The 27,060-nt window shown below is 42.2% G+C and overlaps 1 protein-coding gene across 11 annotated transcripts in view; it reads right to left on the bottom strand.

The window, feature by feature from the left end:
- ENPP1 (ectonucleotide pyrophosphatase/phosphodiesterase 1) overlaps window positions 1-9,835 on the bottom strand; it is a 267,067-nt gene extending 257,232 nt beyond the window's left edge. For all 11 annotated transcript variants that reach the window (XR_011497694.1, XR_011497690.1, XR_006517151.2 and 8 more), the window contains exon 1: window positions 9,572-9,835. Coding sequence is in view for 1 of the 11 variants with exons in the window: in XM_014828887.3 (XP_014684373.2) it covers window positions 9,572-9,817 (246 nt within the window). In the remaining 10 variants the exon portion in view is untranslated. The remainder of the gene's footprint in view (window positions 1-9,571) is intronic.
- Window positions 9,836-27,060: the final 17,225 nt, after the last annotated feature.

Below are 27,060 nucleotides of genomic sequence, written 5' to 3'. Positions count from 1 at the left end.
TACTTGACTTGCTGATGAATGGAGGCTTGAATTGGAAAGAAAATGGGCATGCGATCAGATCACAGTGAAGGCAGCAGATTGGCACGGCTGGAGCAATCAAGAGCCATTCAAGAACAAGCCAGGGCAGAGCAGGAAAAGGCAACGCAAGTACAGGAAACAAATGAGAGCAAAGGTAGGCTCCTGAGAGATGGAAACGGCACCGGGAAGGGCGGGAAGAGACCGTGCGCAGAGTCCCATACGCCTGCCAGGAGCGACGGGCTACTTTCATCAACGCACCTCTGCGGTCCAAGGAAGGAAAGAAAGGGGCCAAATGCAACAGGCGCAGCACCACTTCAACCCAACACCAACGCAGTTGAGGTCATTAAGCAACACTTAGTAATTTTTTTCCTTTATCATAGCATCGTGTATGAAGTTAATGACAAAGAAGGGTTGATTAGAATGCCCAGCTAAAGAAATTCAGGTTGGTGTGCTTTCTGTGCCACCTCATAGCCCTGTGGAGTGCTGCTCCTCAAACTTCAATGTGCAGACAAATCCTGGGGGCATCTGTGAAAATGCAGGATCTGGTTCCCTAGGCCTGGGGTGGGGCCCAAGATTCTGCATTTTGTACAAGTTCCAAGGAGGTGACGCTGATATGCTAGTCTGCAGACCACACTTTGGGTAGCAAGGATGTAAAATGTCTTCTGAACAAGGAGAAGTAAACAATTCAGTCCCACTGAAGCTTGTCAATAAGAAGAGTGACCACTTATTCAGGGCACACTATGTGCCACTTTGCATACATGACCTAATTTAATTCTCCTAACAACACCTAACATCATTTTATCATCTCTGTTCTATGGTTGTGGAAGCTGATATTCAAGAAACAAGTTATTTGCCGATATTCAAGCAGCTAATAACAGTACCAGGATTAAACCCAATTCTGTCTGACTTCACAACCATCTGTCTAGGGGCCAGCCTGATGGCACAGCAGTTAAGTTTGCATGTTCCGCTTTGGCGGCCCGGGGTTTGCCAGTTTGGATCCCAGGTGCGGACATGGCACCGCTTGGCAAGCCATGCTGTGGTAGGCGTACCACATATAAAGTAGAGGAAGATGGGCATGGATGTTGACTCAGGGCCAGTCTTCCTCAGCAAAAGAGGAGGATTGGCAGCATATGTTAGCTCAGGGCTAATCTTCCTCAAAAAGAAAAAACCATCTGTCTATAAACTATAGCAACGGCATTAAGAGAATGATTAGTTTTGTGATCTTGGAAAGTTCTCCAAATTTCTGAGCATGATTTTTTCATCTCTAAAATGGAGATAATGGCAGAGCTGTGATTTGGACCAAAAGAGGTAGCAGATGTGGAAGTATTTTGAAATCTATAAACGACTTTACATAAATAAGGATACAATTGTAACTAGCTGATTCTTTTTACATGTCTTAATCTCCTTTCCTCCTCTCCCCAGTTCTTAAAATAGTATTGAATGTACACCTTTCCTTAAAGTAGATATTCTTAAAACTTTTGATCTCAGAATCCCTTTATACTCTTGAAAATTACTGAGGACCCTAAGAACCCTTTTCAGATAACTGTGGACACTCTTCTTTAAAACCACACCAAAATTCTACAATTGATAATTTCTTAAAGGCAAAATGCAAGATGAAACTTGAAACAATATAGATGATCTTTTCATCCTGTTACATTAAAATACATTAGTCTATCTTTCACTTTGAATGGCACTTACACCCATGCATAATTCCGTAAATCATCCATTCATCCATTGGAAAAGATTAGTTCACGGAGCTACACGGTTCTTCCAAATTATAACACGTCATTATAACCATATGAAAAAAATCACATTCCTACTGTCTCCATCGATTTCATCAGAAAAGTCTTTAATGACTGGGAAGCTGTCAAGCTTACAATGGCAGATATAAAAATTCTAATTTTTGCCTAAAAGATCAGATTTTATCATAGGCAACAAGTAACTTGTTTTCCTTGAAGTGACAAGCTAACATTATTCATTTTTGAGAAATGTGTGCCAATGCCCAATTCTGAATAACCAGTTTGTCAGGTGTTCTTCGTTCCATGAAAGAAAGCAGCTGGTTCAGCTCACAACTCCAACAGCAGTACGAGTGCTTTTCCTCCAGAAAACAACGGTACTTCAGTATGCAGCAGATGTGGATGTGTGACATGCATGCATTATATGTGCATGTATGTAATGCCTATGTATAGCGTGTACATATATGCATGTGTGTATATATGTATAATACATATATTGCATAGGCTATGGGCATACTTCCAATTTGGTCACACAGAATATTAAAAAGGCAGATAATTTAGGTTGAGATTTAATGAAATCCACTTCACCAAGGACATTTTTACTGCTTCATCTAGTACATTCTTTCAAGTGAAACTGACTTCTTTTGTTTTAATTGCAAGTACATGACTACTTGTGCAATTGAAGCCACTGCCTTGATTCATGCTAAGGAGCCAGGAGTTTTACCCAGCAATGCTTTAACACCATCAGTGTGAACGCCAACACAAGGAAAAGGGCAAATACCATCGCACTATTGACGTTAAAATAGTTTGGATTTCAAGGTCCCCCTGAAAGACTCTGAGGGACCTCCCAGGGATCCAGAGACCACGCTTTGAGAACTGCTGTCTGAAATATTTTGGCTGAAACGTTGTCCTACCTGTGTTGCCTTTTGCTTACAAAAATATTTATCCAGAATCACATAAAGTTACTGTGGAGAAATGAGATTCTATTTGGAAAAATCTCATGATGACAGTTGTATGTGTTTTGCTGCCCAACAGCATCCTAAGAAACTACCTGAGTTCCTTCTCAGTTCCTCTCTCCATGAGAGACCACAGGGTCCACATGCAAGCTAATGACAAAAAGTTCTTCAGGCGAAAGAAGTCAGCTTTAGGAATGAGCTACTTTCTCAGGAATATTTCCCAAAAACCAAGACAGAACGATCTTGAAGGGTTTCAACCACACCTGTGATAGAATGTTTGCCCCCTAAATCTGTGTAAAGTCCTAGGATATGGTGAGAAAATGATCCATCCACAACTGAGATATGTCTGCAAAAATTCACTCCCTCCAAAATGATTTTCTATCACGACTCTCTATTTTCCTATTCCAGGACATTTAAAGATGTATTAAGAAGGAAACATATTAAGAAGAAGGTCACTTTCCCCAAAATATATCTACGCTGGAAGTTCCTAACACCATGCTTATTGATTTCACACTGATAAAGGCCAAAGAATGGGATGCCATTAGCCATTAGTCCAAATAAAAATCTATAGTTAAAAGTCCTGCCGGGGGGCTGGCCCAGTGGCATAGTGGTTAAGTTCACACACTCCTCTTTGGCAGCCCGGGGGCTCACAGGTTCGAAACCTGGACAGAGGACCTAGTGCAGCTCATCAGGCCACACTGTGGCAGTGTCCCGCATAAAATAGAGGAAGATGTGCAACAGATGTTAGCTCAGGGACAATCTTCCTCAAACAAAGAGAGGAAGATTGGCAAGACATGTTAGCTCAGGGCCACTCTCCCTCACCAAAAGAAAAAAAAAGTCCTGTCAGTTACACAGTCTTCTACTTACAAATGGTGTGACTTTTGCCTATAAATCTAACTCACTATTTCTAGAAATCTGAGTAACTTGAGGTGCTTGTCTAAAAACTACAGATTCTCTGCTTCCATTCCTATCTTAGTCTGCTCAAGTGCTATAACAAAATGCCACAGACGGGGTGGCGGAAACAATAGAAATGTACTTCTCACAGCTCTGGAGGCTGGGAAGTCCAAGATTAAGGTGCTGGCCAGTTTGCTTTCTGGTGAAGGTCTCTTCCTAGCTGGCAGGTGGCCTTTGCTCCATATGTGGAAGGGGAGGGGGAGGGGAAAGGAGGGGGAGAAGAAGGGGGCGCATCCTCTCTCTTCCTCTTCTTACAAGGCCACTAATCCCATCATGAGTGCCCCACCCTCATGACATCATCTAAATCTAACTGGCTCCCAAAGGCCCCATCTCCAAATACCATGGCACTGGGGGCTGCGGCTTCAACATGAACTGGGAAGGGACACAAACATGCAGTCCATAACAATTTCAAATCTTCTAAATCACAACCTCTGGGATGGGAGCCCAGGAATCTGTCTTCAACAGCTCCCAGGTGGCTCCTATGTACATTTAAGAAACCCGATTGCCACCCCATGTGCCTCAGTTTCCTCATCTGTAAAGAAGGATTGACTGTCACCAGATTTTCCTGTTTCAGAGTTGCTGCTGTTTGAGGATCAGTTAAGAATAGACGGGAAAATGCTTTCTAAAATGCCAAGTGCTATGTGAAGAACAATCATCCAAACTTTACCACCTATATTTCCAGCAAATCTTATCCTAGAAACTAAAGTGAAGGAGGATAAAATGAAAAATATTTTAGACGTTATCTTAATTCTTGTAATTGAACCTCAGATAACTAAAATACTCAGGAAATCGCGTGTTCTAGTTAATATTTAGCTGAACATTCCGGTCACTCTTTCGAAAAGCCCTTTTAAATATATGATGACACTTTCTTGGCGAATATATAACTTGGATCTTATTTAATGTCAAAGGGTTTTCATTTGGGGTCAGCATTCTGAACATCCGTTCCTGCTGCAGAGGACTTAGGCCAGCAGAGTAACCCACGTTCTGCCCTGACCTCATGGGCTAAAAGGTTTCTTCTTTATTGCTTGTTGTTTGGGACACATTTCATGGTTGACAGAGGCGTGTTTATTTTAACCAGGGCATATCTCTAACCACAAGTTGTATTTCAAACGCTTATTTATTCCTAAGTTGTTTGAAACTTGAAATGCCTCTTCCTCTACTGAAAAAAAAAAGTTATAAACCACAATTAAGCTTTCTGGCTTGTCCAAAAAGCCGATAACATAGATGAAATACATTTATTTTGCCTTAAAAGTCACACAAATATTTTGCAATGGAATTTATCAAACTCAAAAACAAAACTAAATCTAAAATTATTTTTGTTTACTTTTAATACTGAAATCTGAGACAAAAAAGAGTTAGCTGGAGGAAGATGAGAAGCTGAGAGATAAAAATTTCTGTAAATATTCTAATAAGGTTAATGGTCCCACTTCTTTATGATACAGAACACAAAGGTTTCAACATGGCCACTAAGGATTCTCTCCAGAGTCAAGACTAGGATACGATGGGGGAGGAGACGGCAAACCTGAGTGTCCAGAGTGAACTGAAAGAGTGGAAGAGAAGGGAAAAAGAGAAAGGTGTTGAAAGGGTGGCTGTGTATCCAGGAGAGAGAGACCGCATGGAGTGGACATAGCGCAGATGTAAGAGGTGAGCGAGAGAAAGACCAGAACACGACTCAAAGCAGAGACAGCAAGTAATAGAAAGCAAGGCTGGAGAAAACGGTTCCCTACAAGAAGCACAGAGACTGAATTTGGGGTGTGACAGCAAAGGCACCCAAAAGGAGAGGCCCTGGTATAGTGAGGGAGACTGTCGTTGGTACCAGCAGGATGGCCTCACTTGTACCTGCCAGATGGTCACACACGGGTTGTTTGTACTTGAGGGAGCGCCCAGTGGCTAGACCCTGATTCTGAATCCAGGTCGTCACGGAGGCCCTCTGTGGCCCCTCAGGTACACGGCCCTTAGTTGGGAACTTGTGTTTATAGTTCACTCACCGCCTCTGCCGTCTCCCTCTGCGCTAACACAATCATAGCCCAGTGGATCTCATCCCTGAATTTACACCCAAGCGTCATCTCTATTACTGCATCTGTATTTAGATTCCAGACCTTCAACTGGACATATGGGTCTGTGGCTGTGTATTCAGTCTGCCCATCTTGACCTTTTCCAAGTCAAAATGTCACCCGGGCTAAGTAAAAACGCAATGCATTCATTCATTCAACCACGAGTGACAGTGACCATCAGGCACTGTCTCAGGTCCAGTAGTAAACACAACAGTCTGTTGGGTTCCTAGAAATCTTTGGAGCACTTCATTAGAACACGTGACACAAACAGCATAAGGGGCAAACTGGAGACTTCTCTGGCCTCTAAGACGCTCTGGTCATTTTGAAGTAAAATGCTAAACTGTGGCTGGATGGACATTAAATTTTACAAACCAAAGAGCAATGTCAATTCCAAGTCAAATCAAGAGCAGAGAACTACCCTGAACATTCTCCAGGCTGCATTCTAGAGGTAAGATAATGTGTTGAAAGAGGAAGGGGAGAGAGCTAACAACAGAATTAATCATTTTCATACCCAAATTTCTGATAAACAACGCCAACTTCTGCCACTCACAAAAAACATTTTCACTGAAAAGTGAAAGGAATCTTCACTCACCACCACCCACACAGGGCCCCTGACACATACACAGGTACAGGCATCCATAGGCACAGAAGGTCACACACACAAAATACTGCTGCAGAAGGGCTCACGGCAGAAGGGAGAAATGCATCACAATGTGGTTGAAAATTACCTGTCCTTTTAAACGACGCCAGGGAACAAGACGGGCGTTTCAAAGAAATCTTCAAGTCCAGCCTCAGTGGAGGCTGACACTTGACAAATAAAAATGGCAAGTAATAGGATATATTGGAGTATATGAGTAAGCCATTTGGTGTAAACCTAATTCAGCCTGACCTTGTCTTTCCAAAAGGGCCTGACCATGGCCATTGAGCATGCACTGTATATCTGCTTTAGATATTCTCTATGGCAAGAACAAAGCCCCTTGAGATACAGGTGCAACTTCCCTCCCCCTCCCAACACTGGCACTCCCTTAAGGATTAAGCATCTTTCCTTAGGCTAGGAACTCATTGCTGCACTCAGCTGTGACCACCCAGCTCGAGACAAGAGACTTGCTTCCTTGCCAAGATAGCAGACCCACTACCTGCTGTGTCCATCAAGCACTGTGCCAACAAAGCAATCTTGTCACTATTGTGGGGGGGGACATTTCAATCCTTTGTGAAACATCTTGTTTGGGGGTATATAACCACTCTGTACACCTCACTTCTTCGCTGCCCTTTCTTCCTTCAGGAAGAAAGGCCCCGGGCCATGGTCCTCAGATTTTAGCTCAGAATAAACTCTCCCAAATTTTACGGATTATTTTTGTCGACACACTTCAGTTCAAAACTTAGCTCAGAACCAAGGAAAGGCATCAATATTTACCATGTCCCCTGAACCATGTGGAGAATAACACCTGGATTTGCCCTCTGGGTGTTTCCCACGGTCGGGCTCAGTGCCCAGGCACGAGCATTTCCGGGACCCAAAATCCCAGAGCAGAACACGCTGGTCTTCCCCTGGGATCAAACACCACACTGCAGAGGGGCAAAGGGGGGCAGGATCTTCCCTCTGCCTCCACTCTCACATCCCTACATCGTCCAGGTTTACCTGAAATATGTTCAGAAAAATGCAGCAGTCACACTGCCCCTGATCATCTGTCTGCAAGGCAACTGCTGGATTTACCCCACTGGATAAAGCCTGTGTGGCTGAGGACCACCTCAGCAGTTGGCCTCTACTAAGCCCCACCCCAGACACAATCAGTCAATCCATTTCTTCAGCTTTTGAAAAGCATGCTGATGTTTAACGTGAAAAAGGAATCCCATCATTGCAGCTCCTTTCTAGAAGACACATCCCTGAGTGCTCTGATGCCAACGCAAGCTCCTCTTGGAGACTTTTCCCCGTGTAAGTGGGTCATTTGGGGAAGGTCTGGGGGGAGGAAGGGTATTAAAGCAGGGAAGGGAAAGAAGAGGGGATAAGAGGTTTCACTTTCAGTTCAATCATTAATTAAGAGGTTCAAAAAGACAGCAATGAGTTTTGGTGTATATTAATGTCCTACAGTATTTCATCAAAAGACATGAGGTAACTATTCGGTCTGGCAAGAAATAAACCAGAATGAAGATCTAAAAAGAAAAAAAAACGATGTGAGTTAAGAATGCTTTCCAATTCAATCCGTGTTACAGCAGAAGACCCCACCTAATGGGACAGAAGGTATCCACAACTGTCCTACTAGAGGAAGCAAGTCCTAAGACACTTCTGTCTCAAACAGCCAGAGGTGCAGCAGCAGAGCGTAACAATGCTGTCAGACCAGCAGACTGCAGGTCAAAGACGGAAATGCACGTTCCAAAAGGGAGACTTGCGTGGATACCTACTGTAACGGAACGATTTAAAAGCTGAATTTAGCAACTGGAAATTTAGCAACCTTTCAGGACTATAGGCATTTAGAAATGATTTCACATTGGAGTGACATGCAGATTCAAGGTACAATTACTGACTATCTTGTAGTGTGCTAAACATGAAAGTACTGATACTAAATAAGCTAAGGTCTCGTATTAACAAAAACAAAAAAGGTGACAACAGACAAAACTAGGTTCTCATCAATATCACACGTTCAAATTCAAACAGTGATATATGATGCAAAAATGTATCTTGAGGTGCACACATTGCGTGATTTGGGGCACTCACTCTTTGAGCCTTAGGCTTATTAAGTACTAAGTGAACGACACTATCTCTTCAGGAATGTTGGTTCCTCAAAGCAGTGTAACCTCTCCACGATACCCAAAATATAGTGAAAGTGTAAATGCTTCCCAAAGGAAAAAAGATTTCAAAAATAAGAAAAGATATTCTCTCCATAGCATTGTCCAATCATTATTAGTAAGTGACAATGTATTTTAGGGTAAACCATGCCTAGAAATCTACTTCCATAAATACAATAAAAATGACAGCATCTCCTTGAAGTTTTCAATTTACTTCCCCACAGACGTTGTTCCATTTGATCCTCACTACGGTTCTCCGCGATGCGCAATGGAGTTGATGTTTTAACATTTTAACACAGAAGAAATTGAGGTTTGGGGAGAATTAAGGCTTCAGCAATTTATAACGGGCATGAAACCAAGAACCCAGGCTTCTGACTCTCAGTCCAGCACTTCCGACCACAGATCCAGAATACAAAACAACTTCCACATTTCATAAAGTTGACTGCGGATCCTGTAACTATGATGATAAAATAGCAGAGGAATATTGGGGACTTTTGTTAGCAACAAAAACCGTGTGGCCCATGGTTAAAAGAGCAGACGAAGAGTCATAAACGTTTCTTCACATTCACATAACATGCACATTGACGGAGTTTCTGAACAGCTGCAAGGAAATTCCTAAATAGAGCCAAAGAAGAGATATTTTCTAAAGGTCCTGATATAACTTCAGGAGCTCCGCTAAATCCTACAAGCAGAATCAGTTCGCGCGAGGAAAGTCATCAGTCCTGCACCCAGAGTTTCCCAAACGGGGTCGGGGGGGGGACCCAGTTACTCCTTCCTGAGACCAACTTTCGGGCAGGTCGTTTTCCCCTCGGAAAACTTCGCAGTGTCTGGGGAGAAGGGGGTGTTTCTGAAGACCACACTGGCCCGCAGCCCGCGCCCGCGGCAGGCCCTCGGGAGCATCCGCGCGCAGGTGAGCGGGAACGCCCCCCAGGCACAGGCAGGAGGCGGGGGACGCGCGCGGACGGCTGCGCAGAGGGGCGCGGAGAGGGGCCTCCTTCCGGCCCGGGGCCCACCGAGCTCGGGGCGCACCAGCCGGGCGCCCTCCCGCCCCCGGGCCGGGCCGCCGACCTACCAGCGAGAGCACTTTGTAGGTGTTGGGGTCCTTGGCCGCGCCGGCGCGCGCCGCCTTCTCCAGCGGCTCCTCCCCCACGTCCATGGGGGCCAGCAGGGACGCGGCCGCCTGCGGGTCCCCGGGAGCCGGGGACGCGTGGCCGCGGCTCGGGTCGCGGCCGTTCCCCGCCGGGTCCTCCCGGGAGCCGCGCCCGCCCTCACAGCCGCCACCGTGGCTCCCACCCCCCGCGCAGCCGTCGCGCTCCATCGAGACCCGGCTCGGCCCGCCGCCCCGCCGCGCCTTTAATAGGCCCAGTCGCCCGCCCCGCCCCGCCCGGCCCGGCCCGGCCCCGCCCGCCGGACCCCTGGCCCCGCGCCCGCGCCCCGACCTCCGAGGGAGGGGAAAGCAACCCGACGCCCCGGATTATTTGGCTTCCTGTCTGATTTCGGGCTCCCGGCGTGTCGGTTATTTCGGGTCCTTTGCGTGGGCCCGTCTTGACCTTCCCCCCAGCCGCCCCTGCTCGCGCCCCGGGCACCGTCCGCGCACTTGCAGGAATCGCCCTGCGTGGCCTGGCGGCGCGGGCGGGACTGGAAGCGCAGAGTGTGGTCTGCACAGGCCATGAGCTCATGAGGCCCCAAATAGAGCGGGCGCAGGAGGAGGATGCGGCCGCCAGGCTGTGCAGCTTCTCGAAGGCAGGAGAGCGGGGTCAGGACAGACCCTGCGTTTCTGGATGGACATGCAAATAGCCTATAGGGTGGGCGTGGGGGAGGCGACCTTTTCTCCTACGTAGAAACAAGCGAGAGTTCCCTAAAGCCCTGCCACCCGCTGCCTACGCTGCTCTGGGAAAGGAATATCCAACCTTAAAATATCTCCCTTTATAAATACGCGCACATACGAGAGACACTGAGTTCTTCACGGTTTTATGTGGCTTTTGGGGTTTTGTCACTGCTGTCGTTTTAATTTATTTACTTAATTAGTCCTTTTAGACTCGCTGCATTGAAGGCTTCAAAGTGTCAGCCTTGCGCCGTCCTGGGGTTGACGCTGACGCTTGGTTAGCAATATCGGACAATTGAACACAGTCTGAAAGACTCTGATACCGATGCGAGCAGTGGGCTGTAATCTTAGTGGGTTTTGATTCACCTCTGAATCTACAACTTTTACATTTCCTTCCTCATAGAAAAACCACAAGTGTATAGCGGAGTGCGTCTTGCCTGTCAAGGGGAATACAGTGACTTTTAAACAGTTCGTTGTCAACTCATTTTGATTACACGAATATATACAAATGTTTTAAAAAATGAGAATGGACTTTTAACAGATATAGTGTGTCTTGTCGTCTTTAAAATAGTCGTCTTGGAGTGCTTTCCATTTATAGTGACTCATTCATTCAATAATGAATCCTTCAGTCTTTTGGCCTCCAACTAAGCATACCATCTCAAAGAGGAATAAAAGTATGTTTTTCCCAGGTGGTGCTCAGTCTGGTGGAACGGGGTGAGGGCAATAAACAAAAAATTTAAACCAAGTCATCTCTGCATAATGGAGTCACAAATAAGATATTATGACAGCTTAGTGGACAGGGTAACTGACATCTGGAAGGAGTAAAGGCCATCCCTCAAACCATTATTGAGTCCTTTTTTTTTTTTTTCAATTACCGTTGAGTCAGCTTACAAACCATCCAAGTGAAACAGGTTTTCACTATTTCCTAGTCACACATATTTTTTGCCCCAAACTTGGCTCCAGCTTTTCCTTTAACTGTTTCCAAAAATCAGATTCAAGGACAAAGATTTGCTCCACAGAGATTGATCAAATGAGTGTCAAAATTCTGAAAGCAGCTCAACGGAAACGTTCCAAAGTGGCTTTGAACCTGACAAAACAAACGCAATCAGAGTATTGTCTGCACCTCCCCGACCCCACCCACACCCAGTCGCTGTAAAGTCGCTGTAAATTCGCTGTAAAGGCTTCGCCCATTGGAAAGTCAGCATACAGCCTGCAGGGTCACAAACTCAAACATCAGGGCGTCTCCAGGAGCATTGATGATGGAGGCGCCCCCTGCAGGTGAACTGTGTGCCCTGTTAAAGGGCGCAGTGTTCACTTAGCACACTGAGAGCCCACTCTGGGCAGAGAGATTTCTCAAGAGAAACAGGAAATGTAGATGTTTGTGTGAATGCTCCAGATTGCAAAATTTTGTCTACAAAACTCAGAAAAGCAATTTCTTTAAACACTTAAACGGCCAAACAAAATGTAACACATCTGCAGGGTGGGCCTGGCACATGGGCCACCAGGATGTGGTCTCTGCCTTATGCTCATTCCCTCTCCTGTGCCAGCTGGGACTTTTATGGGTAACTATAAAAATCCAGTTGAAATTCTAAAACCTGAAGAATAAAAATGGCTCGAGTATGGCACTCACATTGTTTAGCTGTGCACTCAGCAACGCCTGTGGAAGTCGTGCCTGGTCTTGTCTATATTCCAGTCTGAGGGACAGCTCCAAGCTCCAAAGGACAATAAAGTTATGAGACATGCAACTACTACACAACTTCTCTGATTCGTGCAAAGGTGAACAACGAGTTTTTCATCCTTAGTCCTAAACCCCTCTGTGTTAGTGATGGAGGGTCCTGCTCTAGCACGGCAGTAAAGATGATAGTTTAAGGTTTTACAAGATTCCTCAAGTTTTACTAAACAGAGAGATTTAAACATTTCTCCCTTGGGGCCTGAAAGTTTGGATGTAGATGAGACCAAAACACTAAACAAAACCCACTTATGTGTGTTGGAACTATGTCTTCTCATACTTGAGAAACAACTGCTCTCGGCTTTTACAAAGTGAGATATGCTGTGGAGTAATCATCTTGGCAGCTTCTTGCTCCAGAGCCTCTCCAGCTCCCTCCCAGTGCCCAGTACAACACCACAGACATCTAGCCCAGTCTAAAAAGAGGAAAACCACACGGCTCTTTAATGTTTACGAGACTTAGAAAAAAAATTTTCCTTGGCGTTATTTTTAAGACTTTGTATGACATCCTGATTTCTCTTTCTTTTGAGTAAGCAGAAAAACACGCCTTCTGGAAGAAGCTTGGCTAACTACGTGACCTTGTACAGATTACGAGAACTGAGTTCCTCTGAGTCTTGGGTTCCTTGTTAATAAAATGGTGTTACAAATAATACCATAAAATTACACTACTGTCTCTAAATGCCAACAAAATGTTTAACATTTCTACAACTTTATGTACAAGTTTAAATTTATCCATTTAATATTTAAATCACCTGTTCTCAACCCTAAGAAAGAAATAAAACAATTTAATTTTTGCAAAAGTTATGCATGGTCTATACATAATTTCTGGGAAGGTTTGAGAACTGCTGTTGGATATGCATCTGCAAAGGGAGTGCCGTGGGGTCGAGAAGGGACACTCATCCCTGGGACGGAAGAGAGACGCCTTGTTATCAGTCATGTAACAAAATCAGTGAAGGGAACCCAGAAGTGTAGCATGCAGCTGAGAGTAATAGAGACTGTGGGAAAATGTAAAGTGCAGGCCCACTCTAAAGGGAGCTGCTGCCCCATCCTTGACTTCTTGGTAAACCACAGTCTGTGCTACTCCCCATTGTCTCTTTTACGTCATTTTGCACAAGCCCTAAGGTTGCCAATAATCTGAATGGATGCCTGCCACTTTGCTGTTTGTTTTCTATATGCCTCAAGTCTTTTTTTTTTTTTGTCCTTCCATTCCTCCTTCACACATTTAAATTTGTGCTAAAATATTTTTATTAAAACATGTTAATTCCACTATTGAGTTTTAGCTTTTTTAAAATGTGATTTTCTTAGTAGTTGCTCTAGAGGTTATAATATGCATCTTGAACTTACCATCTACTTCAGATTAATGCTGAAAATTCTGGTAAAGCATAGCATTTTTTTCTATATTGTATCTCTACTTCTTCATCCCTTTCCTGCTATATTGTTATATATATGTGTGTGTGTGTATATATATATATCATCCAAATGTTATATAAAGACAATGACGCAGTGTTACATTCATTGTTTAAATAGCCTTGTGTTTTTCTTTTTTTTTTTTGAGGAAGATTAGCCCTCAGCTAACTACTGCCAGTCCTCCTCTTTTTGCTGAGGAAGCCTGGCCCTGAGCTAACATCTGTGCCCATCTTCCTCTACTTTATATGTGGGATGCCTACCACAGTATGGCATGCCAAGCGGTGCCATGTCTGCACCCGGGATCTGAACCAGCGAACCCCGGGCCGCCGAGAAGCAGGACGTGCGAACTTAACTGCTGCGCCACCGGGCCGGCCCCAACCTTGTGTTTTTCTAAGAACAGGGTACACACACACACTGATGGTTTTTTCCAGAATATGAGTCACACTTTTTGTTTCTTTGCATATATTATAATTTCTGGCTGAAAATTGGATTTTTAGAGACTGACATCAGCATCATGGAGAAGCACGTCGTTCCCTCAGTCTCTTTCCTTTAAGTTACAACTGAATGGACATTCATTAACCAGCAGAGGACTCCCTGCACGGCACAGCAGGACTTCTGAGAGATCCATGCAGCTGTGCATCTGAAGGTGGGTGGACTAGATGCCCAGGAGGGAGTGGAACTAGATAAGTGCACCCTTCCTGCTCCCCAGTATCAGTGAGCCCGTTCTTGAATCCTCACACAGCAGCCCCCCACAACTCTTAGAGGATGTGGGGACAGCCTGGCCTGCATGAAAGCTCTCAGAGTTGCACCCCAGCCCATGGGAGCACCCAATGCGCTGTGGTCGCCCCACCTGTGGGAATGCTCTCCACTTAGTGGCGAGCTCAGCCCCTGTGTAGGTGCCTCTTTCCCCTAGCACAGCAGAGGTGAGAAGGTGCCCCACCCACTCAAATGGTGCCCCCACCCATGGAACACAGCAGCCCCTAGGGATCTACAAAGTGGTGGCTCAGCTCCTGTGTGGGTGCTCCCCACCCTTAGCACAGCGCAGGTGAGAAGGCACCCTATCTTCTCAAAAGACACCCTGCCTGTGGAGCACAGCAACCCATGGGGACCACTGAGTGGTGATTCAGCCCCTGCATAGGCACCCCTCCCACCTAGCGTGGAGCAGCTCAGCCAGCCCCCTGCTGAGCACAGAGGCCTGCCCACAGTGCCCTAACTGCCTGCCCAGTGCAGAGGCCCGGCCCACCTGACCATAACCTGAAGAATGACTGCCATCAGCCCAGGCAAATGCAGAGCAGCCCTAAACTTCCAGCAGATGGGATGGGATAAGAAAACACAGCTCCTGCTGGCTCCCCAGTGGTGGAAGGTGGAATCTGTGACCTGATACTCCCACAAATGTGCCAGCAAAGGATCAACTCATCAAACCACATAAAGAACTACATTAGCACTTCAGAGCAGAAGGGAAATGACAAGTCTCCAGACACCAATCCTGAACTCTAGAAAGTTAAAATCTAAATGACAGTGAATTCAAAATAGTTATCATAAAGAAACTCAATGAGTTACAAGAAAACTCAGGAAGACAGTTCAATGAGCTCAGGAATAAAGTTAAGAGCAGAAGGAAGACTTCACCAAAGAGATTGAAACTATAAAAAAACAAACAGAACTTCTGGAAATGAAGAACACAATTAATGAGATAAAAAATAATCTGGAATCCATAAGAAATAGAGCTAACTTTAAGAAGGACAGAATGAGTGTTTTAGAGGATAGAAATATAGAAATGCTTCAGGTGCAGGAGGAGGTGTAGGATTTAAAAAAATGAAGAAATTCTTCAAGAAATATCTGGCTCAACTAGGAAAAGCAACACAGGATTATAAGTATTCTGGAGAGAGAAGGGAGGGATAAAGGAGCAGAGAATTTGTTCAAAGAAATAATAGCCGAAACTTCCCAAACCTTTGGAAAGAACTGGACTCACAAGTACTTGAAGCCAACAGAACTCCTAATTACAGCAATGCAAAACGACCTTCTCCAAGGCATATAATAGAAAAACTGACAAAAGTCAATGACAAGGAAAAAATGTTAAGGGCAGCAAGGCAGTAGAAAATAACATAAAAAAGAAAACCTATCAGGCTTTTGGTGATTTTTGGCAGAAACTTTGCAGGCTAGGAGAGAAGGGAATGATATATTCAAAATACTGAAAGACAAAAACTTTTAGCCAATAATACTCTAACCAGGGAAGCTATCCTTCAGATATGATAGAGAAATAAAAGCTTTCCCAGATAAACTTTTGTTATCATTGCCACTAGACCTCCCACAAAAGAAATGATTAAGGAAGCCCTCCTACCTATAAGCAAAAGGCAAAGGTTTACAAAACCTTGAGCAAGGAGATAAATAGATAGAAATGGAATATTTCAGCTCTATATCAGAATAGGTCAGTAAACAGTAGAAGGAAAGAAAGCATGAAAAATAACTATAAACACTTCAATTTAGTCACAAACTTGCAATACACAAAAGAACAGTTTGTGACAACAACAACTCAGAAGGGGAAGAGGTAAGGTATGGAACCTGCTTAAGCTAATGGAGATAAGAGGCTATCAGAAATGGACTATCTCAGCTATGAGATCTTTTATACAGATCTCATGGTAACCACTAAACAAGAATTAGAGCAGAACACACTGCATAAATAAAGAGAAAACTGCCAAAGAAAACCACCAAACTGAAATGGCAGTCAGAAATACAAGAGAAGAGAAACAATGGAAATATAAGACAACCAGAAAATAAAAGATAAAATGGGAGTATTAAGCCCTCATATATCAATAATCACTTTAAATGTAAATGGATTGAATTCTCCAATCAAAAAACACAGAGTGGCTGGATGCGATTTAAAAACCCAACAATATGCTGCCTGCAGAAAACACATCTCAGCTCTAAAGACAAATATAGGCCTAGAGAGAAAGGATGGAAGACAATACTGCCAGCAAATGGCAAGCAAAGAAACAGGTGTTGCCATACTGATATCAGACTTCAAGATAAAAAAGTAGACTTCAAGATAAAAGAGACAATGAGAGACAAAGAGGGGCAGTATATAATGACAAAAGGGACTGTCCACCAAGTGGACAAAACACTTATAAATATATATGCACCTAACACAGGAGCACCGAAGTATATAAAGCAACTGTCAACAGACCTAAAGAGAGAAATCGACAGCAACACGATAAATAGTAGGGGACCTCAACACCCCTCTTACATTGAAAGGTAGATCATCAAGACAGAAAGTCAACAAGGAAATAGTGGATTTAAAGGAAATATTTGATCAGATGAACTTAATAGATGTGTAGAGAACATTCCATCCAAAAACAGAAAAATACATATTCTTCTCAAGTGCACATGGAACATTCTCAAAGATAGACCATATTTTGGGAAACAAGGCAAGCCTCAATAAATTTAAGAAGATTGAAATCATATCAAGCATCTTTTCTAAGCACAATACTGTGAAACTAGAAATCAACCACAGGAAAAAGCCTAAGAAAGCCACAAATATGAAGAGACTACACAATATGCAACTGAACAACCATTGGATTAGTGAAGAAATCAAAGGAGAAAACAAAAAATACCTGGAGAAAAATGAAAATTAAAACACAACACACCAACTCTTATGGGATGCACCAAAAGCAGTGCTAAGAGGGAAATTTATAGCCATACAGGCCTACCTCAAAAAACTAGAAAAATCTCAAATAAGCATCCTTAAATTACACCTAAGAGAACTAGAAAAAAAAAAAATGAAGCCCAAAGTCAGCAGAAGGAAGGAGATAGTAAAAATTAGAGCAGAAATAAATGAAATAGAGTCTAAAAAAAGATAGTATCAATGAAACTAAGCTGGTTCTTTGAGAAGATAAACAAAATTGACAAACCCTTAGACAGACTCACCAAAAAAGAGAGAGAGAGAAAAGGCTCAAATAAATAAAATTAGAAATGAAAGAGGAGAAATTACAATGGATACCACAGAAATACAAAGGATTATAAGAGAATACTATGAAAAACTATATGCCAACGCTTTGGATAACCTAGAAGAAATGGATAAATTCTCAGACTCATACAACCTCCCAAAACTGAATCAATAAGAAATAGAGAATCTGAATAGACCAATCATAACTAAAGAGAGTGAAACAGTAATCAAACACCTCCTAAAACACAAGTGTCCAGGACCAGATGGCTTCTCTGGAGAATTTTACCAAACATTTAAAGAAAATTTAATACCTATCCTTCTAAAACTATTCCAAAAAATTGAAGAAGATAGAACACTTCCTGACTCATTCTATGAGGCCACATCACCCTGAGACCAAAACCAGGCAAAGACAACACAAAGAAGGAAAATTATAGGCCAATATTGATGATGAAGATAGATGAAAAAATCCTCAACACAATATTGGCAAACTGAATACAGAGAGACTTTAAAAGGATCATACACCATCATCAAGTGGGATTTATACCAGAGGCAGAGGGATACTTGAACACCCACAAATCAATTGATGTGATGCAACACAACAAAATGAGGAATAAAAACCACAAGGTCATCTCAATAGATGCAATGAAGGCATTTGAAAATATCCAACATCCATTTGTGATAAAAACTCTCAATAAAATGGCTGAAGAAGGAAAGTACAACATAATAAAGGCCATAGATGAAAAACCTACAGCCAACATCATACTTAACAGTAAAGAACTGAAAGCCATCCCTCTGAGAACAGGAACAAGACAGGGCTGCCCACTCTCACCACTCCTACTCAATAGAGTACTGGAGGTTTTGGCCCAAGCAATTAGGGAAGAAAAAGAAATAAAAGGTATCCAAATTGGAAAGGAAGACGGAAAACTCTCAGTGTTTGCAGACGACATGATTCTATATATACAAAACCCTAAAAAGTCCAACAGAAAGCTATTAGAAATAATCAACAACTACAGCATAGTTGCAAGGTAAAAAAATCAACTTACAAAACTCCCCGTACAACACAAGGTGCTTTGTCCCTTCAGCTTCTCCCTCACTCCTTGAGGCAGATCTTGGGGCCCTGCAAGAACTGGCTCCAAATTCAGGATCTGTCGCTTACTGCTGATTTACTTTGGCCTGTAAAGTTAACTGACACCTCTCAGTTTCTGTTTCCTTATCTGCATTTCCCTTGATCATCTGGATATCATAGCCTGTGTCCAAAAGGGAAGCTAACTAGCCAAGCTGAACTAAACTCCTTTTGAAGTGGAATTATTTGGTTTGATCATCCCTTTGAGAGTTGGAAATGACACCAATGAAATATTGGACCATTGAGAGCTTTCCTCTTTCTAAGGTTTAAAATACTTTCTGTAGTCACCCAGACAACACCTCAATCCTTTCACTTATGAAGACATCACTAACCAGCTCTACCAGGCCAAAAGGGGCTCTTAGTTACTAGATTATCTTAGCTATCCAATTAAGAGTGGATATGGTAGAAGAGCTGGGATTAGGGCTCCCAGGAATGGGAGGCTTGAGGCGAGGTATGTGACAGCAGACATCCCTTTAAGGAGGTCTGGGACCCCATCTCTGGTGTCCATCAAACTGCCTGGGTTGGGCTACAGTGGGTGTGGAATCTGAGCCTGAGTGAGTCCTATCAGTGACTAAGGGGGCTCTGGGACTCAACTCTAGTGGGGAGCTAAGGTCTTTGTCTTGTGTCAGTGTGGGTGCAGGCAGACAAAGAAGGGCCAGGCCCAAGATCAGGAAACTGTCAGGTGAGATGGAAGCGATTCTGCTGGAACTGGAAGTCAGGCTTCCTGGACAGTTAGTGGGAAACTGAGGATAGAACAAGATTAGTGGTAACAGGTGGATCTGCAGGCAGCATGTGCAGAGCTGTGAAGATTAGAGCAGCGAGGCTGACATTCGTGGACAATAGAACTCACATTCTCCACAGCAGATGCCGTTTGACATCTGCCTTTTTCAAGTTTTTTTGGAATTTTACTGTGGCAAAAACACTTAACCTTAGATCTACCCTCTTAACAGATTTTTAAGTGTCTGATACAGTATTGTGACGTACAGGCCCAGTGTTGTACAGCACATCTCTAGAATTTCTTCACCCTGGGTAACTGAAATTTTATACCCATTGATTAGCAACTCTGCATTTTCCCCTCCCTGAAGCCCCTGGAAACCACCATTCTATTCTTTGCTTTTATGAGTTGACTCTGTCAGATGCCTCATGCAAGTGGAATCATGCAGTGTTTCCCTTTCTGTGGTGGGCTTATTTCACTTAATGTCTGCAGGGTTCATCCGTCTGGTTGCATATTGTAGGATTTTGTATCTTTTTTAAGGCTGAATAAAGTTCTGTTGTATGTGCATGTATATATGTGTATATATATTATATTTATTTATACAACTTTAAAAAAATCCATCTATCTGTTGATGGACATTTTGGTTGTCTCCACGTCTTGGCTATTGTGAATAGTGTTGCACTGAACATGAGAGTGTTAATGTCTTTTCGAGATCTTGATCTCAATTCTTTTGGATAAATATCCAGAAGTGGGATTGCTGGATCATATGGTGGTTGTATTTTTAATTATTTGCATAAACTTCATACTGTTTTTCACAGTGGCTGCACTATTTTGCATTCTCGTCAACAGCGCACAAGGGTTGCAATTTCTCCACATCCTCACCAACACTTCTCTTGTTTTTTTGATAGTAGCCTTCCTAACAGATGAGAGATATCTCGTTGTGGTCTTGATCTGCATTTCCCCAATGTTTAGTGATATTGATCATCTTTTCTTATACCTGTTGGCCATTTGTATATCTTCTTTGGAAAAACATCTATTCAAGTTTTTAGACTGTTTTTTAATTGGATTATTAATATTTTTTTCTATTGAGCTGTAGGAATTCATTATGCATTTTAGAAAATAGTCCTCTAGCAGACATATGGCTTGCAAATATTTTCTCCCACTCCGTATTTTACGTTTTCAGTCTCTTGATGGTTTCCTTTGCTCTGCACAAGCTTTTCCCTCTGATGCAGCCCCTCCAGTCTACTTTTGCTTTTGTGGCCTGTGCTTTTGGTATCACATCCGTGAAATCATTACTGAGACCAATGTCATGAAGATTTCCCCCTACGTTTTTTTCTATGAGTTCTACAGTTTCAGGTCTTACATTTGAGTCTTTAATTCATCTTGAGTTGATGTTTGTTTATGGTATATGATAAGGGTCTAGTTTCGTCCTTTTGCATGTGGTATCCAGTTTTCCCAGCACCATTTGCTGAAGACACTATTCTTTCCTTATTGTATATTCTTGGCATTCTTGTTGAAGGTCAGTTGACCATATATGCATAGATTTATTTCTGGGCTTTCTATTCTGTTCATTGGTCTATATCTCTATCTTTATGCTGGCACCATACTGTTTTAATTACTGTCGCTTTGTCTTATATTTTGAAACCAGGAAGTGTGATGCCTCTAGCTTTGTTTTTCTTTTTCAAGATTGTCTTGGCTATTCAGATATTTTTTGTTTCCATAAGAATTTTAGAATTGATTTTTCTTTTTTTATAAACAATGCCATGGGGATTTAGACAGATGTTGCATTGAATCTGTAGATCTCTTTGGGTAGTAGGGACATTTTAACAAGATTGAGTCTTCCAATCAATGAACATGGATGTGTTTTCATATGTTTACGTCTTCTTTAATTTCTCTCATTAAAGTTTTATAGTGTTCAGTGTACAAATATTTCACTTCTTTAGTTAAGTTTATTCCTAAGTATTTTGTTCTTTTTGATGCTGTTGTAAATTAGTTGTTTTCCTAATTTCCTTTTCACAGTTCGTTATTAGTGTATAGAAACACAACTGGTTTTTGTGTGATGATTTTGTATCCTACAACTTTACTGAATTCATTTATTTTTTTTTCTTCATCTTATTCTTCCCAAAGCCCTCCAGTACATAGTTGTGTATTCTAGTTGTAGGTCCTTGTAGTTCTGCTATGTGGGACAGCTTGATGAGTGGTGCCACGTCCATGCCCGGAATCTGAACTGGCAGAACCCTGGGCCGCCAAAACAGAGTGTGCAAACTTAACCACTTGGCCACAGGGCTGGCCCCTCATTTATTAGTTCTAACAGTTTTTTGCGTGTGTGGAGTGGTTTTAGTCTTTAGGGTTTTCTATATGTACGATCATGTCATCTGCAAACAGGGACAAATTTGCTTCTTCCTTTCTGATTTATATGACTTTCTTTTTTTTTTTTTTCTTGCTAATTGTTCTGGCTAGGACTTCCTGTACTATACTAAAAAGATGTGGTGAGAATGGGCATCCTTGCCTTCTTCTGAATATTAGTGGAAATGTTCTCAGATTTTCATTGTTGAGTATGCTGTTAGCTGTGGGCTTTCCACATATGGCTTTTATCATGTTGAGGTAATTTCCCACCTATTCCCAGTTTGTTGAGAGTTTTTATCATGAAAGAGTATTGAATTTTATCAGACACTTTTTCTACATCTATTGGGATGATCATGTGTATTTTATCCTGCATTCTGTTGAAGTGGTGTATTACATTAATTGATTTTCATATGCCAAACCATCCTGGCATCCCAGGGATAAATCCCACTTGGTCATGGTGTAGGATTCTTTTTAATATTCTGGTGAATCCAGTTTGCTAGTATTTTGTTGAAGATTTTTGTATCCGTGTTCATCAGGGGTATTGGCCTGTAGTTTTCTTTTCTTGTGCTGTCTTTGTCTGGTTTTGGTATCAGGGTAATGCTGACCTTGTAAAATGATTTTGGAAGTGTTCCCTTCTCTTCAGTTTTTTGGGAGAGTTTGAGAATGATTGGCATTAATTCTTCTTTAAATATTTGGTAGAATTCACGAGTGAAGCCGTCTGGATCTGGGCTTTTCTTTGTTGGAAGATTTTTGATTACTGATTCAACTTCCTTACTAGTTATAGGTCTGTTCAGACTTTCTGTTTCTTCATGATTCAGTTTGGGTAGGTTGTATGTTTCTAGGAATTTATTCATTTCCTCTAGATTATCCAGTTTGTTGGCTATAACTCTTCATAGTAGTCTCCTAATGCTTTTTATGTCTGTGGTATTGGTTGCAATGTCTTCTCTTTCATTTCTGATTTTATTGATTTGAGTCTTCTCTCTTTTTTTCTCAGTCTAACTAAACCTTTGTCAATTTTGTCTTTTCAAAACACCACCTTTAATATTGTTGATTTTTAAAACTGTCTTTCTATTCTCTATTTCATTTATTTCTGCTGTAATCTTCATTGTTTCCTACCTTCTGCTAATTTTGGGTTTCATTTGTTCTTTTTCTGGTTCCTTGAGGTGTAAAGTTAGGTCGTTTATTTGAAATTTCTTCCTTTTCAGTGTAGATGTTTATCACTATGAACTTCCCTCCTAGCGTTGCTCTTGCTATATCTGTACATGCTTTGTTTCACCTACTCATCCTTTTAGTCTTTTGCTGCTTCTTATAGTTTATAGTTACTACAGATATATGTTTATTCCATTTATACTTTCAGATTCTTTTGCTTGGTACTTGTTTCTTGAAAAAATGTTCTTTTAAGCAGTAAAATATGCAAATGGTAAACTTTTTAAAACAATATTAATGGGTGTATAGTAAAGAAAAATCAACAAACAAAAACCCCTCTCTTTCCTGATCTTCCTAGTTTTTTTCTGCAGAAGCAACTACTCTTATTGGTTTACTGTGTGTCCTTCCAGAATTATTCTATTCAGTCATAATTTAGATTATTAAGACCTGGAAGAAACAATGGTAGAAGACCTTGCTTTCTGTGAGCTGTTCTACAATAGCTCTGGTTCAAAGACAGTTGGTCCGAAATGGTAGTCAGCAGGTGTATCCTGTTTAGGACAGCCTAACTAGGGAGATGGCATGTTTTCACAAAAATAGTAGCTTAGTTTGTATTTTATTTTATACCCTATGCCTTTAGGCATTTGTGAATTTGACTGTGTCAGCCATGTTTCAAGGAAATAGAAGCAGAAACTGACTTTATATTTCTACGTATTATATGATATTTTCCCGACTTAAAATTTTTAATTATGTAAGTAGATTAGATGTCATTTTAATTTCTTATCATATAACTTCTTAACAATATTAAATGTGTCTTTCCTTGATTGAGGACAAGTTTTATTCATTGGTAGTATTGACCAAAAAGGAAAGAAAGGTTATTTCAATCTTTAATTATACCTTATGAGCCAAGCCCCGGAGCAGGCCACAAACTGAAGGACATCAGAACCACTTGGGGTGGTTGTTAAACATTTAAAAGTTGTTTTGACTTTTGTTATATTGGATAATTTACATAGAAGAGCTGTTAGCTGAGATGCAATCATCACACAGAAATTCTCACCGTAGTGACCTGGTCTGAAGAGGGAAGCAGCAAAGGAAACAAAGGTGGTTGTGTGTAAGTTAGAGTCATGTAGCTCTGGAGTCAGCCAGCTGTGGTCCATGGGCCACACCCAGCCCCACTGCCTGTTTGAGTATGGCCACCATATGATAAGAATTGTTTTACATTCTTGAATGGTTGGGAAAAAAGAAGAATATTTTTTGACATGTGAAAATTGTGTGAAATTCACATTTCAACGTCCATAAATAAGGTTTTACTGGGGCACAGCCATGCTCATTTGCTTACATATGGTCTATGGATGCTTTGGGGCCCCAAAGCAGAGTTGAACTGTTGCAACAGAGACCGTACGGACTCACAAAGCCTAATGTATTTATTTTCTGAGTCTTCATAGAGAAATTTTGCAGATCCTTCCATTAGCTCACTCCTCTCCTAAAAACTCACATTCCTTGGAATGGAGGAGTTCTAGGTGCCAGACTTTCCACCTCTTTCCATCTTCATTCCACTCTGTAGATTTCTATTTCTCTGGGAAACTTTCCCATTCAGATTTTTAGTTATCTGACAAACTTCTGAGGAAGTAACCCCTTAATTTCCCACTCTACTTTGTTGCAGAAACATGTGGAATTCATTCAAAATACCTGAGACCTGTCTATCCAACCAAAACCTTCCCTAATCTCTGCACTATTGTCACGGTAAGTGCTTGACCCAGCGGAAGACTGAGGCCCAGGCAGGCGACTGACCCCACCAGAGGTGCCCAGGCAGCCACGGCCATGCCCCAGGCTCACATTCACAAGTACGCGTGGTGACAGTTTGAGGCTTTCTTCAGGCTGGGCAGGAGCGTGTCGGTGTGAGGCCGCTCCAGGTCTGTGTGGAGTTAACGACGAGGGAGTGTCCCAGCGTTAGGCTAATGCACTGTGTGCGAGGCCAGGTGGCCTCTTGGATGTGACAAATACCATTTTCCTCTGATCTTGTGATTCGCCTCCACTCATCTGAAGGTCTGCTGGGAATGGCAGGCTATGCATGAGGACGGCCACTTTGACGTGGGGAGTTTCTTCCTTTCTTAGTCTTTTCATTTTATTTAACTTGATAAAAGATTCTGTTTCATAAATGAATTGATACTGGTCATATCTCTTTAGTAGCCAGACAGAGAAAGACAAACACCACATGATCTCACTCATGTGTGGAAGATAAACAAACACATGGACAAACAGAACAGATTAGTGGTTACCAGCGGGGAAGGGGGTGGGAGGTGGGCAAAAGGGGTAAAGGGGCACATGTGTATGGTGATGGATAAAAACCAGACCGTTGGTGGTGAGCACAATGCAGTCTATACAGAAAATGATGTATAATAATGTACACCTGAAATTACTCAATGTTATAAACAAATATGACCTCAGTAAAATAAAATTTAAAAAAGATCCCAGAAGTCCAATAGCTAGATCAAATGATATGTACACTTAAAATTTTAATAGATATTGCCAAATTCATAACCCAAAAAGGAGGTACCAACTATCACCTCCACCAACATAACTGTTTCACTATACCCTTTCTAGCAATGAGTATTATGAGTCTTTTCAAGGTTTGCTAATCCAAATGGCAAAAAAAATTAAAATGAAATCCTCATTATTGTTAAAAAAATTAAAAATTAAATTAAATTAAATGAGGATAACAATAATACCTACCTAAAAAGATTGTGGGGAGGATTAACCGAGTTAATATGTATAAGCACTCAGAACAGAGTGTGGCACACTGTAAATGCCGAACACGCGTTTGCTCTTATATTTCGCTTTTATTGCTCAAGCTGGAGCCCATGATGGATGACTTCACCAGCTACCTCAACTCCCTCATCAGCAAATCCCATCCTTACACTAACCCCACAATCTTCCTTCTTTAGTCCTAGAACCAGGCCTCTGCATGCTGCTAAGACGAGAAATAGCAAGCACAAAAATCTCACTTTCCTACAGACTGAGGCCATGGACATTCCTGCTCTTCAGCCTGCACTGGGCTGCTGCCTTCTTTGAAAATCCTTGACTTGTCCCCAGCCTGGTCCCTCTCCTCTGCCTGCAGTGACCATTCCACATCTTCACCCCTTTCCTTATGCTGTGAAATTCAAAAGGTACAAAAGGGTAAAGTGAAAAGAGTCCCTCTAGGGTTAAAAAAGAGAAAAAGAAAGAAAATTGGACTTTTAGGTCATATGTTATAACAACCCTGGATTTTGATTATTTTCCTGAGTTTTTTTTTTTTTAAATATTGGCACCTGAGCTAACAACTGTTGCCAATCCTTTTTTTTTCATTCTTTTTCTTCCCTGCTTTTTCTCCCCAACCCTCCTCCCCGCAGTACATAGTTGTGTATTTTAGTTGTGGGTCCCTCTAGCTGTGGCATGTGGGACGCCACCTCAACATGGCCTAATGAGTGGTGCCACGTCTGTGCCCAAGATCCAAACCCATGAAACCCTGGGCCAGGAAGCAGAGCGCACGAACTTAACCACTCAGCCACAGGGACAGCCACTCCCGAGATTTTTTTTTCAGCAATCCCCAGGACTTAACAGCTACAGATTTTTCCTGCTGATTCCTACCAATTTTGTCACTTTTACACCTCACATTACCCCACCAAATCAAATCTACCCCTCTGGTGGCTAAAGGCTACAGACTCCCACAGCTCTTACCCAAAGCCCTAGAAGTTTTTCAAGAATAAATGCTTCTCAACTTGTTGCCTTTAGTCAACTTGCAAAACCCTGAAATGGTTGTTATTGCGAATTCTGTCCATTTTCTTCTCTTTTTTGGTAAGGAAGACTGGCCCTGAGCTAACATCTGTGCCAATCTTCCTCTGTTTTGTATGTGGGATACTGCCATAGCATGGCTTGAGAGCAGTGTGTAGGTCCGCACCTGGCATCCGAACCCACAAAACCTGTGGAACAAACAGAGCATGCGAACTTAATCACTGCCGCTGGGCCGGCCTATGTCCATTTTTATACTTGCATTTTGGGGTGAGGATTTGCAAATCTTTTCACACTAACGTAGCCAGAAATCCATCCAAGAGTTTTAAGTAAATGCTGGAAATTTGGATACTTGTTTAAATTTTTAAATATTAGCAACTGAGTCAATATTTTTAAATACACCGTGGAGGCCAACCAAATGTGCCTGAGGCATTGATTGACTCATAGGCTCTCAATTTACAAAGTCTATCGCAAGAGTACAGCAGGTGTGCCTGCAAAGCACAAAAATTCTCCCTCAGTCATTGTTTTAACTCCAGGCTAGGAATTCCCTGTCTAGGCCAGTGTCCAC

This window comes from Equus asinus, chromosome 24, assembly GCF_041296235.1.
Source record: "Equus asinus isolate D_3611 breed Donkey chromosome 24, EquAss-T2T_v2, whole genome shotgun sequence".
Lineage (NCBI taxonomy): Eukaryota > Metazoa > Chordata > Mammalia > Perissodactyla > Equidae > Equus > Equus asinus.
Note: the sequence above shows the minus strand (reverse complement) of the source record. Positions and strands in the feature narration are given on the sequence as shown.